The sequence below is a fragment of the Bufo bufo genome, chromosome 4 (genome assembly GCF_905171765.1).
Source record: "Bufo bufo chromosome 4, aBufBuf1.1, whole genome shotgun sequence".
Classification (NCBI taxonomy): Eukaryota; Metazoa; Chordata; class Amphibia; order Anura; family Bufonidae; genus Bufo; species Bufo bufo.
Window position 1 is genome coordinate 36801654 of NC_053392.1, and position 16790 is coordinate 36818443.

The following is a 16790-nucleotide window of genomic DNA, read 5'->3' on the forward strand; positions in this document are numbered from 1 at the left end:
ATGTATGTGCGCTCCTGTACGCCGTGTATTGTAGAGTGTAAGCTCTTGGGGACAGGGCCCTCTCTTATTGCCGTAGTTCTGTATTATGTATGGGCACCGCTTATCATGGAGTGATCAGAGTCCCTGAGTGTGACAGCCGTGCTGCACGCCCCTTCCTGACGACGCGCTCCCTCTCACGCCCTCTGGTGCTGCTGACTCTCTGGTCACATGACTCCTTCTTCTCTCTGTGCAGGAAACAAGCAGTTGTTGTCAGCAGCTCCCGGTACCTGAGCAGCGGCGCCCGGGCACCGGACATGGCGTGGACGTCGTACCAGCTAATCCTGGCAGGGATGATGCTCGTCACCGGCTCCATCAACACGCTGTCAGCCAAGTACGTATTGTTTACCGCAGCGCCTATGTACGTGTGTACGTTCAGATGTAGCAGAGCTGAGCTCGTCATGCCTCACAACTCATTATGATATCACAGCAGGTTCTCTGTGTCTGGTATCTAATAGCACGTTCACCTCTGCTACATCATCGCAATCCTATAGACTGGTGATGCAGAGCAGAGGATGTCATTTGCCGCAGCTCGTCAGGCTAAAGCACTGGGTAGATGTAAAGTTATACTGGTTTATACTGGGAAATAATTATAATCCATCTGAGGATCAGCGGCGCCGCTTATCCAAGGACCGGAATCGAAGAACGCTGAGGACACGCCCGGCGCCGCTGATCCTCAGATGGATTATAATTATTTCCCAGTATAAACCAGTATAGTATATACTGGGAAATAATTATAATCCATCTGAGGATCAGCGGCGTCGGGCGTGTCCTCAGCGTTCTTCCATTGCGGTCCTTGGATAAGCGGCGCTGTAGGAGTATGGCGGCCACTTATCTCCCCTCTATAGAATCAACATAGCGCTCAATCCGCGAGCCGTGAAATGTTCTGCGACCCTCGATGTTTGCTTTACGTTTCAATTCAAGATCTCTGCTTGCTGTTTGTGAACGGAATGATTCACATACAATGACTGCTCGCAGCAGAGGATTTGTTCCAATGTATCATCATAGGTAATCATCAGGGAGCCAATCAGCAGTTCAGATTTCTCTCCTGCCCTGGGCTCCTGCTCTGACCTTCGCTGGCACATTGTAGCGAACCCTACAGCTGTTTGAGGAGGAACTGGGCCAAAGCCTCTGAATGTGAACAGATTCTCACAGCTGAGGGTTTGTTACAGTTGTATCCAGTCTGTGACTCCAGACTGATACATTGTAGCAGACAGATGTGTGATGTCTTCACCGGATACATTTATATACAAAGGCTGAGAGCCAATGTGACCCAGTCCTGCTCGCAGCAGAGGATTTGTTTCAATGTATCATGCTAAGTGATCATCTGGGATCGGACAATCCTCGAGATTCCAGACTGATACATTGTAACGGCAGGTGATCATGTGATTTGCGGTTTTCTGTGGGATTTTTAAAACATTACATACAGGGAAACAGTCAGCAGGTTGTGAGTGCCGATTCTCTGCGACGTGTTCCCGGACAGATCGGGGACCGTCCAGATCAGTTCTAGGCCTGTGTGAGCGATCTATACACATATACAGACATAGCAGAGCTGACTTTGTCATGATAAAGACCACTTTCTAATAGACTGCACCAAATGACAAACTCATTACTGCTACATCGGCACATAGGTTTATGTCAGTTTTAGCTCTGGGTGGTTGAAACTGAAAGTCGGCAGAGGCCTCCATGTCCAAAAGTTACCCCCCCTCCCCCCCTACAGTGAAACATCCGTCCAATTAGTAGAGGGGTGGGGGGGGCACTAACTTATGAATCTGCCTTACAGGGCCCCATGGTGATTTTTTGCCCCGATGCCTCCAGCAGCGATCAGTGATTTTTGGCCCCCGATACCTCCAGCAGCGATCGGTGATTTTTGGCCCCGATGCCTCCAGCAGCGATCGGTGATTTTTGGCCCCGATACCTCCAGCAGCGATCAGTGATTTTTGGCCCCGATGCCTCCAGCAGCGATCAGTGATTTTTGGCCCCGATACCTCCAGCAGCGATCAGTGATTTTTGGCCCCGATGCCTACAGCAGCGATCGGTGATTTTTGGCCCCGATACCTCCAGCAGCGATTAGTGATTTTTGGCCCCAATACCTTCAGCAGCGATCAGTGATTTTTGGCCCCAATACCTCCAGCAGCGATCGGTGATTTTTGGCCCCGATGCCTCCAGCAGCGATCAGTGATTTTTGGCCCCGATACCTCCAGCAGCGATCGGTGATTTTTTGCCCCGATACCTCCAGCAGCGATCGGTGATTTTTGGCCCCGATGCCTCCAGCAGCGATCAGTGATTTTTGGCCCCGATACCTCCAGCAGCGATCAGTGATTTTTGGCCCCGATGCCTACAGCAGCGATCGGTGATTTTTGGCCCCGATACCTCCAGCAGCGATCAGTGATTTTTGGCCCCGATACCTTCAGCAGCGATCAGTGATTTTTGGCCCCGATACCTCCAGCAGCGATCAGTGATTTTTGGCCCCGATGCCTCCAGCAGCGATCTGTGATTTTTGGCCCCGATGCCTACAGCAGCGATCGGTGATTTTTGGCCCCGATACCTCCAGCAGCGATCAGTGATTTTTGGCCCCGATACCTTCAGCAGCGATCAGTGATTTTTGGCCCCGATACCTCCAGCAGCGATCAGTGATTTTTGGCCCCGATGCCTCCAGCAGCGATCGGTGATTTTTGGCCCCGATGCCTCCAGCAGCGATCAGTGATTTTTGGCCCCGATACCTCCAGCAGCGATCAGTGATTTTTGGCCCCGATGCCTACAGCAGCGATCGGTGATTTTTGGCCCCGATACCTCCAGCAGCGATCAGTGATTTTTGGCCCCGATATCTTCAGCAGCGATCAGTGATTTTTGGCCCCGATACCTCCAGCAGCGATCAGTGATTTTTGGCCCCGATGCCTCCAGCAGCGATCGGTGATTTTTGGCCCCGATGCCTCCAGCAGCGATCAGTGATTTTTGGCCCCGATACCTCCAGCAGCGATCAGTGATTTTTGGCCCCGATGCCTCCAGCAGCGATCTGTGATTTTTGGCCCCGATGCCTCCAGCAGCGATCGGTGATTTTTGGCCCCGATACCTCCCGTCTTCCCGTCTTCCCCTTTGACTTATTTTTTTCTTTCCGGATTTATTCTACGTTTGCACTTTTGAAATCGCCACTTATGTAAAACTGCGCGGTCACCTGACGATCGGGGTCGGGGGTCGACGCCTCACGCGATGAGTCAGGCCTCGCTTAGTCACAGGAAATCTTGGCCTTAGTCAGCAGAAGGTCTTGGTCGGTGCGGTGGCCTCGGTTCCCTGAGCGCAGCCTTGAGGTCACAACGTCAGGCGGCAGCTGAGAGGGTGTAAAGCCAGGGTTTTCTGGAGAACGTTACACCAAACATTCCATATTACAATGAATTGTGCGATATGACAATCTCAGCTCTGCTACATATGTATTGTGTTGCTCGGCGCTGTAATATTAGAAGGAAGTACAGAAAGTTCTCATCTCCGACCAAACACTTCTGCTGCCAAAAGTAGACGCGAGGAACAAAGTCCGTCCTCTGGTTTTAATCATTCTCCGGCTGAAAGCGAAACTTTGCGCATAGGTAGCAGAGCTGAAAGGGAAACACCACCTGATAACAACAGTTTTACAGCACAGCGCAGGGTCCGTTCACCTGATAAACCGCAGCGTTGCTTCTCTTGCACGAATCTGGCTCGTACTTTAGTCACATCCGGAGCTGCGTTCAGAAAGATGCCGATTCCCATCGCCACAGGGAGCATGGCAGATGCTGAGATGACAGGTCATGTGACAAGAGGTAAAGTGATGCTTTGTCTGCAGGAGCAGAATTTTGAAAACTGCTCTGGAGGTGACTAGAGAAAAGGTGTTCCACCTAAAGGGGGCGCTGTGACAGGGGGACCCATCGTACGTACCAGGAGTGGGGCCGCTAGTGACCGTGGATGAGAACGGCGCTGCACGGGGAAAGCTGCAGCTCTATCGTTCTGGAAGTCAGACCCTAGAGGACCCCCAGGAGGGGATGGGGTAAATATGGCTGTAGTCTGGTCATGAAGGGGTTACGCTCCGCCATATAGATTGAGGTCACGAGGTGTCGCCCTGTTTACCTGGATCCTCCGCAGGTTCCTCGCCGGTGACTCACGTGCGCTGTCCTGACAGGCGGTGTCAGCTGATGCTGCATTCCTGAGAGGTATCTGCGGGGGCCCCCAGACACCTGAACTGGATCTGAGCTGCAGTACCGGAGAACGGCCACCAGGTGGTGCATGGAGCTGTGCTGTCACAGGCAGACCCCTGATCCGAAGGACAGGCCATCAACAAGAAAAGTCCCTGAGGGTGAGACCCCCGGGAGCCAAGATTATGTGGGCACTATATGGCAGTATTACATGGGCACTATATGGCAGTATTACATGGGCACTATATGGCAGTATTACATGGGCACTATATGGCAGTATTACATGGGAACTACATGGCAGTATTATTTGGGAACTATCTGGGAGTATTACATGGGAACTATATGGAAGTATTGACCAGGAGCGATATGGCAGAATTATGTGTAAACTATATAGAAGAAGTCTGTGAAAATTATAAAGCAGTGTTATGTGGGGACTATATGGAAGTATTGCACAGGGACTATATGGCAGTTTTATGTGGCAAGTATTTGACAGTATTATATGGAAACTATATGGCAGTATTTGGTGGGAACTAGATAGGAGTATTACATGGGAACTATATGGCAGTATTATATGAGAACTATATGGAAGTATTGACCAGGAACTACGTGTATGTGGCAGTATTGTGTGAGAACTGTATAGAATTAGTATGTGAGAATTGCAAGGCACAGTTATGTGGGAACTATATGTCAGTATTATGTGGGAGCTACATGGCAGCATTATATCAGAACTATATTGTGCTATTATGTGACACCTGTATGGCAGTATTATGTAAGAAATGTATGGCAGTATTATATGAGAACTATAGGGCAGATTTATGTGCGAACTATATGGTAGTATTATGTGGGGACTATATGGCAGTATTATATGGGAAATAATGTATGTGGAAGTATTATAAGAGAGCTATATGGCAGTATTATATGGGAACTATATGGCAGTATTACGTGGGAACTATATGGCAGTATTATATGGGTATTATTTGGCAGTATTACATGGGCCATATATGGCAGTATTACATAGGAACTATATGACAGCATTACATGGGAACTATATGGCAGTATTATATGGGAACTATATGGCAGTATTATATGGGAACTATATGGCAGTATTACATGGGAACTATATGGCAGTACTTTATGGGAACTATATGGCAGTATTATATGGGAACTATATGGCAGTATTATATGGGAACTATATGGCAGTATTATATGGGAACTATATGGCAGTATTACATGGGAACTATATGGCAGTATTATATGGTAACTATATGGCAGTATTACATGGGAACTATATGGCAGTATTATATGGTAACTATATGGCAGTACTATATGGAAACTATATGGCAGTATTATATGGGAACTATATGGCAGTATTGCATGGGAACTATATGGCAGTATTACATGGGAACTATATGGAAGTATTGACCAGGAACGATATGGCAGAATTATGTGTAAACTATATAGAAGAAGTCTGTGAAAATTATAAAGCAGTGTTATGTGGGGACTATATGGAAGTATTGCACAGGGACCTATTTGGCAGTTTTATGTGGCAAGTATTTGACAGTATTATATGGAAACTATATGGCAGTATTTGGTGGGAACTAGATAGAAGTATTACATGGAAACTATATGGAAGTATTGGCCAGGAACTACGTGTATGTGGCAGTATTGTGTGAGAACTGTATAGAATTAGTATGTCAGAATTGTAAGACAGAATTATGTGGGAAATATATGGCAATATTATGTGGGAGCTACATGGCAGTATTATGTTAGAGCTATATGGCAGCATTATATCATAACTATATTGCAGTATTATGTCAGAACTATATAGCAGTATTATGTGACACCTGTATGGCAGTATTATGTGAGAACTATAGGGCAGATGTATGTGGGAACTATATGGCAGTATTATGTAGAAGCAATATGAAAATATTATGTGAGAACTATATGGCAGTAGTATATGGGAAATAATGTATGTGGAAGTATTATGAGAGAGCTATATGGCAGTATTATATGGGAACTATATGGTAGTATTACATGGGAACTATATGGCAGTATTATATGGGCATTATATGGCAGTATTACATGGGAACTATATGGTAGTATTATATGGGCATTATATGGCAGTATTATGTGAGAACTTTATGGCAGTATTACTTGGGCACTATATGGCAGTATTACGTGGGAATTATATGGCAGTATTATGTGGGCATTTTATGGCAGTATTATATGGTAACTATATGGCAGTATTATGAAAGAACCTTATGGCAGTATTACGTGGGAACTATATGGCAGTATTATGTCGGAACTATATGGAAGTATTATGTGTGAACTTTATGGCAGTATTACGTGGGGATTATATGGCAGTATTATATGGGCATAATAAGGCAGTATTATATGGGATCTATATTGCAGTATTATGTGGCAACTATATGGTAGTACTATGTGGAAACTATGTGGCAGTATTATGCGAGAACCATATGGCAGTATTACGTCGGAACTATATGGTAGTACTATGTGGGAACTATGTGGCAGTATTATGCGAGAACCATATGGCAGTATTATGTCGGAACTATATGGTAGTATTATGTGTGAACTTTATGGCAGTATTACGTGGGGATTATATGGCAGTATTATATGGGCATAATAAGGCAGTATTATATGGGATCTATTTTGCAGTATTACGTGGTAACTATATGGTAGTATTATGTGGGAAGTATGTGGCAGTATTATGTCACAGATAGCCATCTCTAGAAGCTCCATACAGTACAGGTAGGATAATCAAACACTGTAATGGGCGGCATCAGTGAGACCTGGGGACCTGTCAGGACAGATCAGGACCTTCCAGTCCTCAGGTTCTCCGTTTCTTCACGCTTTCTTTAGCTTTGTACTTGACATTCACTATGTCTGACAACCTGAGGCCTACAATGTGCTGCGTTCTCCCTCCCATCAGATCACAGGGCTGCAATGTCGCCATCTGGTGGCAGAACTGCAGAACTTCTCCTGTGCCTTTCATAGTATTAGGCCCCTTTCACACGAGCGTGACGGATTAGGTCCGGATGCCTTCAGGGTGAGTTCAGTAACACTCGGACCATTTTGCAAGCAAGTTCAGTCCGTTTTGTCTGCGATTGCGTTCAGTTGTTCAGTTTTTTCCACGCGGGTGCAATGCGTTTTGATGCGTTTTTCACGCGCGTGATAAAAACTGAAGGTTTACAAAGAACATCTCTTAGCAACCATCAGTGAAAAATCGCACCGCATCCGTACCTGCTTGAGGATGCAATGCGTTTTCACTAAAGCCCCATTCACTTCTATGGGGTCAGGGCTGCGTGAAAAACGCAGAATATAGAACATGCATCGATTTTCACGCAACGCAGAAGTGATACGTGAAAAACAACGCTCATGTACACAGACCCATTGAAATGAATGGGTCTGGATTCAGTGCGGGTGCTATGCGTTCACGTCACACATTACACCCGCGTGAAAGGGGCCTCACGCTGGGTGATGACTGTGTTCTTTTCCCATCTTATTAGGTAGCGTCTCCTCATCATATTCACGTAGAGTCCGGGGAACACAGTGCACTAATCAAATCTATATCCACGGAAGAGCGTGGCAAAGAATATAGAGCATAATAACACGACGGCGCGCGGCGCGCACGGATTAATTCATGAAAGTCATTGACTGCGCCGTCATCAGCTCAGCTCTTCTAAATCATTTGTGGTCATTTTTGTACAAATGCATGGAGATTTTGATTAACATTATGTTTTTCTTCCTGAAAAGGTGATTTTTTTTAAATATTTTTTTCACTGAAAATCTGTGTCACCGTTCTGGGGGGAAAAAGCCAAGTTTGGGGGAATTTGTGGGGATTTGGGAAGTGCCAGTGACATCGAGCAGCGCATTTTTCACGTTATTCTGCTCGTCTTGCAGGTGGGCCGACAATTTCGAAGCTAAAGGATGTAAAGGGTCACCGTCTCATCAGTTTCAGCATCCGTTCCTACAGGTGAGAGACGTCACGGCCTGGTCACATGTGGCCACATCACTCCATGTCACTGTGTCACTCCAAGTATCTCCAGCACTCGAATGGTTACGCCGAACATCTGCATGTGGTCTCCTGTTATACGCAGCCCTAACGCTATCAGATATTTATGGCGTAGTTGGAGGAATACCCCTTTAGGTTTCTCATGACCAACACTTACCCACCAGTAAGACCTCCCGGTGAGTACACAATACTTCCCATGGCTCCAGAGCTTCATTGTGTTAGGGAGGTAAGTAGCCAGTGATCTTATGCTCCAGGTACTTGCTAGCGGGGCAACGCTGAGGCGCTGCTGGCTTTGGATCTGCACTCCCCATCCTTCCTTCTACCTCCACCCCACAGTTCTCTCTCCGAAAGATACACAGCACAGAAGATGGCCAACAGGACGGGGAGAGGGGGCCGCCGAAGACAAGCAAGTAGGCGGGTGGGGGGCAGCACACGCAAGGAGCGGACAGATATTGGGGGGAGGCAAAATTCAACTTAAAGGGCCAGTAGTACCCCCTTTGATTAAGTGGTCCCACAAAGACCTGGAACAGACCATGCTTGGCAGATATCAGGAGAGGTTCCAATAACAAGGAGAAAGAGACAAAGAGGGGGACACCCGGCATAGAGGAGGAGGTAATGTCTGTGCAGTGAATGTAAGGCTGTCACCGTCTTGTGCCAGGCTGCAGAGGTTATGTCTGTCTTTCAGGCAGTGGGCATGTTCCTGGGCGAACTCTCCTGTCTGGCCGTCTTCTACATCCTGGTGCTCAAAGACCGGCGATCTCCTGAGCCGACCCTGGCGCCTTCCCAGCCCTTCAACTCCCTTCTCTTTCTTCCGCCAGCTATCTGTGACATGGCTGGCACCAGTATCATGTATGTGGGTGAGTATATCATCAGTAATTGTTACAGGGCTTTTATAAATGAGCTGTTCTACAAATGTCTAATGGGCTTGACGTGTTAATTTATCACCGGTTTTCAAGATCTCTGCTTGCTGTCAGTAAATGAGAACACTCTTGTTTACATTCAGAGACCATACACTTGTCCATAGCTGGTCCTGCTCTCAGCTGAGAAGTGGATACAGATGTATCATCTACACAATGCTCTGTGAGCTCAACAGATTGATACATTGTATCAAAGTAGCAGAGAGAGAGAGAGAGTTAGAGACAGAGAGCTACAGAGAGAGAGAGCTAGAGAGCAGGAACTAGAGCGAGAGAGAGCTGAAGAGAAAGCTAGAGAGAGGGAGCTGAAGAGAGAGCTAGAGAGAGAAAGAGAGCTAGAGAGAGTTAGAGACAGAGAGCTACAGAGAGCTAGACAGAGGCAGCTAGAGAGCGGGAACTAGAGCGGGAGAGAGCTAGAGAGAGGGAGCTGAAGACAGAGCTAGAGATAAAAAGAGATATAGAGAGAAGGAGCTACACAGAGAGAGAGCTAAAAAGAGAGATAGAGAGCTAGACAGAGGGAGCTGAGGAGAGAGCTAGAGATAGAAAGAGAGCTAGAGAGAGGGAGCTACAGAGAGAGAGCTAGGGAGAGGGAGCTAATGACAGAGAGCTAAAAAGAGAGATAGAGAGCTAAAGAGAGGGAGCTAGACATAGCGAGAGGGGACTAGAGAGAGAGCTAGAGATAAAAAAGAGATAGCTACAGAGAGAAAGCTAAAGAGGGAGATATAGAGAGAGCTAGAGATAGAAAGAGACATACAGAGAGAACTAGAGAAAGGGAGCTAGAGCGGGAGAGAGCTAGAGAGAGGGAGCTGAAGACAGAGCTAGAGATAAAAAGAGAGATAGAGAGAAGGAGCTACACAGAGAGAGAGCTAAAAAGAGAGATAGAGAGCTAGACAGAGGGAGCTGAGGAGAGAGCTAGAGATAGAAAGAGAGCTAGAGAGAGGGAGCTACATAGAGAGAGAGCTAGGGAAAGGGAGCTAGAGACAGAGAGCTAAAAAGAGAGATAGAGAGCTAAAGAGAGGGAGCTAGACATAGCGAGAGGGGACTAGAGAGAGAGCTAGAGATAAAAAAGAAATAGCTACAGAGAGAAAGCTAAAGAGGGAGATATAGAGAGAGCTAGAGATAGAAAGAGACATACAGAGAGAACTAGAGAAAGGGAGCTAGAGAGAGAGAGAGAGCTGGATAGAGAGATATAAAGCTAGAGAGAGACATAGAGAGAGAGAGAGTTGGATAGAGAGATAGAGCTAGAGAGAGAGAACTAGGGAGAGGGAGCTAGAGAGAGAGCTGGACAGAGAGCTAGAGAGAAAGACCTAGAGTGAGAGAAATAGAGAGAGCTGGAGAGAGAGCTGGAGAGAGAAAGATATAGAGTTAGGTAAGGAGCTATAGAGATAGAACTAGAGAGAGCTAGTGAGGGAGAGAGAGCGAGAGAGAGAGCTGTTTTAGCTTACAAGAAGAATGTTCCCAGTTCACTGACAGCAAGTAGAGATTTGGAGTGGTGAAGCACATGCCAGTCCTGGAGATTCAGGTGCTTCACCTTGTACTGAATCCCTCCCCATTAGACATTGCAGGACGAGGGCCCCGGACTTCCATGTATGTATTATTTTTCACATTCCAGCTTTGAACATGACCAGCGCCTCCAGCTTCCAGATGCTACGAGGAGCCGTCATCATCTTCACCGGCCTTCTTTCTGTTGCCTTTTTGGGGAGGAAGCTGGAATGCAATCAGTGGGTGGGAATCTTCGTCACCATTGCCGGACTGATCATCGTGGGGCTGGCCGACTTATTAAGCGGTTCTGGCAGTGGGAAGAATCTCAGCGATGTTATTACAGGTAGGGTATTCTGGTGTACCGTCCCTTTAACATTGGTACAGCCTCCTAAAACTGCCCGAGAAGCATCGCATCCTGAAGAAGCCACGACCATGTCCTGGAATGTGACTGACACATCTCGGTCTCCTGTACTGAACTTGATTGCCCCAAGATTCAGGCTAATAACATTACCCTAATAAACCCCCTAACTGTGCCCAACAATACTGCCTCAAAGTGAAAAAATATTACTGCCATACGGCGCCCAAATAATAGTGCCGACTATGCCCAAATCATCAGCAGTCATTCCCAATCTTCCATGATTGAAGTTCAATACCAGCGTTGTAAGAAGTAGAGTCTGAGCTAAATGCCCAGCCCATGATTGGAAAGAGGTTCTCAGGGTTGGACCCCACTATTTCCAGAAATCTCCTGAATCTGGATGCCAGCCTGTGGCATAGATCACAAGTACCGTAACTAACTGGTGAAAGTCCAGGGGCACCACCCCATGATCTGACGAAGGGCAAATGCAAATCGTTCATCTTCTCGTCTTCTCCACTGTGCAGGGGACCTGCTAATCATCATGGCCCAAATCATTGTAGCCATCCAGATGGTCTTAGAAGAGAAGTTTGTCTACAAGCATAACGTGCACCCGCTCCGGGCAGTGGGTACAGAAGGTAAGTGCAGGGTACACTATATGTATTATAGTATCAGAGCTGGCCAGAAAACACCATTAAAGAGTCACTGTACTTTCACACAATTTAATTTCATTTAATAGTCGTGTAACTACCGTAGCAAATTTCCTCCTGAAAACAAGTGGTAAAGTCATGGCCACTAGGGGTCTCACTCCCACCTAAGTTGCAATGCACTGCCTGTTGTTGGACAAGATCCGTCCCTGGTAGCAGAAAGTGGGGGCATGTCAGAGCTAGCTAGCTCCTGTGTGTCTGTGAGTGTAATCTCTCACTCCTTATTAGCTTTCTGAGCTCCCTAGAAGAAAATAAACATAGTGGTAAGTAAAGGAAGTGAGGTTACTTCATACAGTACTGGCAGAAGGGAGATATCCCCTGCTTCTGAGAGAAATGCATCTAGCTGTGCAGCTGAAACAGGAGATACTATGGCTGAAAGAGACTTTAGGGAAGCCCAAACATAATTGTTCATTCACAGTTATGATTGTACAATGAAGCACATCCATTATGCAAACTTTGCCCCTACATCTGAGAGAAATGCATCTAGCTGTGCAGCTGAAACAGGAGATAATATGGCTGAAAGAGACTTTAGGGAAGCCCAAACATAATTTTTCATTCACAGTTATGATTGTACAATGAAGCACAGCCATTATGCAAACTTTGGTTGTCAATTATTAAGACTGGCGTTTTAGACACAGGTCTTAATAACCCCTATAGCTGGTGGTGGATAAGCTAAAGTTATGAAGAGGAGCAGGCCTCCCCTTCCCCGCCTACATCACGGTCCCCTTTTTTTAGACCTGGCATGAGCGGGGAAAAGTTGCAGGTTGTGGCACAAATGACCCCCTTTGTTTGAAAACGCAGGTACGCTTTAAGATCATGTCCTATGCTGCAGTCACCTCCAGATCTGCATACACAATTTTGCAGGTTTCCTGTTAGCTCTGAAGCACCTTGCCATTTGAATGGTTGTAGACGCATGTCCTGCAGTGGTGCATTGTGGAAGATGCAGGTTTTTTTTTTACAAAGAAAAATAGGGTGATGCCCACAATGCAATGAACCAGGCTTGACCACCTCTATCTCCAGTGTAACTACTGAGCATACTACAAAAAAATACAAGAAAGCTCCACCTGTGGCTTGATTTTTATGGGCCACAGCCTCGAGAATGATAGTCCAAAGTGGACATCCCCTTGAAGACAGGTGGGCGGGGCGACTGATTTAACAGTGGTTTGTTTGTCTTCCGCAGGTCTGTTTGGATTTTGCATCCTCACTTTGCTGTTGATCCCCTTCTACTACATTCCAGCCGGCGAGTTCAGCGGCAGCGACCGTGGCGTACTGGAAGATTCCTTGGACGCCTTTTGCCAAATGGGGAATCAACCTCTGATCATTTTGGCTCTGCTGGGCAACATCAGCAGCATCGCCTTCTTCAACTTTGCTGGTATCAGTGTCACAAAAGAAATCAGCGCCACCACTCGTATGGTGCTCGACAGCCTCCGGACTGTGGTCATCTGGGTGGTCAGCCTCGCGGTGGGGTGGGAGAGGTTTCATGCCCTGCAGATACTGGGCTTCATTATTCTGTTAATAGGCACCGGGCTTTACAATGGGTTGCACAAACCATTGATGTGTGGACGTTGTAAAGAACAGAGCGAGGAGACGCAAAGTCTTCTACAAGGGGAACGGACACCCATCAATGCAGACTCCTAATGGCCATTAATAGATGTTTTTGGGAAAAATATGGCATGGACATCTTCAGATCTAGAATTTATCGGAACTGTTTTTACTGAATGGACTATACATCTTGCATGTGTACCGCCATCTCTTGACAACAATTTGGATGGACGTTTTCTTGGTGGATTATAGTCCCAAGAGAGTTACAAAATATTAATGAAATCAAATTCGCTGAAGAATGAGCTTTGCTGGCCATACTGTGGTCTAATCTGCTGTCAAGGATGGGCAGACGACTCACCAACTACCAGTGTCAGTGTAGTATGAACTCCTCGAAGAATGTATCTAAATGAAAATATAAGGTTTTCCAGGATGCCCTTATAGTCTTCGTAGGCCTGTAGGCAACGGGAATCTTTACATGACCTTGTAGAAAAGGGTTGAGAAATTAGTCCTAATACAGTATAGATTTCTTACTACAGTAATTCTAGGATAAATGAGAAATCTAGAGCTTTCTTCTGTTTTTTTCATGGAAGACGACACTTATCCTCCTAAAGAACTTTGTGAAGAACCTACATTGTATGGACATAAGTATTGGGACATCTACACGTTACACCTAAATGAGCTTTCATGACATCCCATTGTTAGGTTGCTGGGCCCATGTCTACCGCTGTCCTGCTCTCCTGGCCGGGCACAGGCGTCCCTCCACTTTCCCTGTGTGTATGTATTGGGACCAGTGCTCAGTGAACTTATCTTCAGCGCTGCTAGAATTAATCTTGCTTTCTTGCTTGTTAAGGCTTGCTTTCTGTCCACCTGCTGGCTAAGGTGCTGATCAGCCTTCCTATTTAGCTGGGCTGGTGGTTCCGCCTCCTTGCCTGAGCTTTGGGTAGTTTAGACTTTGCTAGCCCTAGTGAAGGTATGCCTGGTTCTCAACTCTGATTCTTCCCAGCCAGCCCCGACCTTGGAATGCTTTCTCGTATATGCTAGTAAGCTGCCTGCTCTGACCTTGGCCTGTCTCCTGATTGCATATATTGCCTGACTCCTCAGTGACTTGCACCAGGGACTCTGATCCCCGTGGGTCAGCTTTCAACTACACTGAGCCTGTTTGTTTTCCTTCAGTGAAGTCTAAATCCTTATATAGGGGTTAAAGGGTGACTACCAGGGGACCGCCAAGACACCTCCTTTAGTTTTAGCACAAAGCCAAAGCGGTTAGTTGGAACACAGCATTAATATGGAGCTGGGCTTTCTACAAGATTTTGAAGTGCGTGTGTGGGAATTTTTGCTTATTCATCCAGAAGAGAATTTGTGAGGTCAGACATATGTTGGAGGAGAGGGCCTGGCTCGCAATCTCCATTGTAGTTCATCCCAAAGTTGCTGGATGGGGTTGAGGGGATAGTCCTGTGCAGCCAGTCAAGTTCTTCCACATCAAACTCCCCCAACCATGCCTTTATGGAGCTTGCTTTGTGCACTGGGGGTCTTCCCCAAACTGGGCTGAGCACGGCCCCTGAAAACCCACCCATATCATTATCCCTCCTCCACCAGACTTTACAGCTGGCACAATGCAGTCAAACAGGAAATGTTCTTCTAGCATTCACCAAACCCAGACTTGTCCATCAGATCGCCAGATAGAGAAGTGTGATTGGTCACTCCACAGAAGACATGTCCACTGCTCCAGAGTCCAGTGGCGCCATAATTTACATCACTACATCCCAATCTTGGCATTGTGCTTGGTGATGTGAGGGTTGCATGCAGCTGCTCAGCCATGGAAACTCATGCCATGAAGCTCCTGGCATAGCACAGTTTTTGTGCTGATGTTCATGGCAGAGGAGGTTTGTCACTCTGCAGTTATAGAGTCAGCAGAGCGGTCATGACGTTTATGCACTATGCTCCTCCATATAGGTTTTCTCCATATAGTGTATCAATTATAGTTAGACACAATATAGCTCCTTCCGATCCTTCTTCTAAATTTCTGATATCCTTCCATTATTGTAAAGACTATTTCCATGCTAAATAAATACTGTATTGGGAAGTTTTTGTTAAAAAAATTCCCCAAAGTCATCCTACATCTCCTCAGGAGTGGATCTTCAACCAAGTTGTCAGGAAAACCATGATATAACTAATATGGGCACCACAAATGGTATCCATGAAGGTTTTCACTAGGTCCTGGGTTTGGTGGAGGCCTGGACTGCACAGTCTACACCTTCTGTGGTGGAAATACTCCTCACGGTTCTAACATAAACTTCTTGTCCTTCTTATTCTTTTACAAATACAACACATATTATATTGTTGCTCTCCTGCTGCCTTAGTTGCTCCTCTACAAGTATAGGTCTTCCAAAAATTGATTAATTGTTACCAACTTTAGTCTCATCTAGCAAGGTAACTGATTTTTGGGATGTTGGAGATAGGGGAGGACATGTACAATGCACAATTGCAAATACAATAAGGATGTTATTTTATAAATTAACTTTTATTAAAGGGATTGTCCAGTTGAACTGAAGGTTGTCTTTGGAAAAATTGTTTATTGGTGGTGCTGTTGGGAGACCGGAACATTACATGTCCACCAAAATTAATGACATCTGCACATTTTAGTGGGCATCAGTTGTTCTGTAGGACAGGGTAGAGCTAGCCATGGTCCTATGCTCTAGCTCTCAAAGATATGCTATCCACTATCCTCTTCTCTAGCTCTTAGAGATGTGCTAACTACTATCCTCTGCTCTAGCTATTAGAGATATGCTATCCACTATCCTCTGCTCTAGCTCTTAGAGATGTGCTATCCACTATCCTTTCTCTAGCTCTTAGAGATATGCTATCCTCTGCTCTAGCTCTTAGAGATGTGCTAGCCACTGTCCTCTAGCTCTTAGAGATGAGTTAGCCACTGTCCTCTACCTCTAGCTCTTAGAGATGTTTTAGCTAATGTCTTTTGTAGCTCGTAGAGATGTGCTAGTCACTATCCTCTAGCTCTTAGAGATGTACTAGTCAATATCCTCTGTTCTAGCTCTTAACAATTTGGTAGCCAATGTCCCCTGCTCTAGTTCTTAGAGATGTGCTAGTCACTGTCCTCAGCTTTATCTCTCAGAGATGTGCCAGTAACTGTCCTCTGATCGATCTTTTAGAGATGTGCTAGCTACTGTCCTCTGCTCCAGCTCTTAGAAATGAGGCGCAATAAAGGATGCAACCCTATTATCTCAAAATACCTCAAAGTTAAGCATTGGACATAAGGGGATATTTAAATCAAACGACCCGTGCTTGAGAGTCATAGTGAAGCTTCAGTCCATGTGGTCAACTCACCATATGTCCATAAATATTGGGACATTGACATAATTCTAAAATTTGTGGCTCTATACACCTCCACAATGGATTTGAAATGAAACGAACAAGATGTGCTTCAACTGCAGATTGTCAGCTTTAATTTGAGGGTATTTACATCCAAATCAGGTGTAGGAATTACAACAGTTTGCATATGTGCCGCCCACTTGTTAAGGGACCAAAAGTAATGGGACAATTGGCTTC

The 16790-nt window shown here is 46.0% G+C and overlaps 1 protein-coding gene across 1 annotated transcript; it reads left to right on the forward strand.

Moving 5' to 3' along the window:
- Positions 1–198: 198 nt before the first annotated feature.
- Positions 199–15314, forward strand: SLC35F6 (solute carrier family 35 member F6). The gene is made up of 6 exons (XM_040427095.1): positions 199–370; positions 8118–8190; positions 8915–9086; positions 10756–10968; positions 11505–11615; positions 12865–15314. The coding sequence occupies exons 1-6, from the start codon at positions 294–296 to the stop codon at positions 13320–13322; spliced, it is 1104 nt and encodes a 367-aa protein (XP_040283029.1). The 5' UTR covers positions 199–293; the 3' UTR covers positions 13323–15314.
- Positions 15315–16790: the final 1476 nt, after the last annotated feature.

Bases quoted from the DNA above. Each gene is read 5' to 3' on its own strand.
- SLC35F6 (XM_040427095.1), top strand. From the start codon at position 294: ATGGCGTGGACGTCGTACCAGCTAATCCTGGCAGGGATGATGCTCGTC. The intron at 8,191-8,914 runs GTGAGAGACGTC...TCTGTCTTTCAG, and splicing joins TTCAGCATCCGTTCCTACAG to GCAGTGGGCATGTTCCTGGG. The intron at 9,087-10,755 runs GTGAGTATATCA...TTCACATTCCAG, and splicing joins CACCAGTATCATGTATGTGG to CTTTGAACATGACCAGCGCC.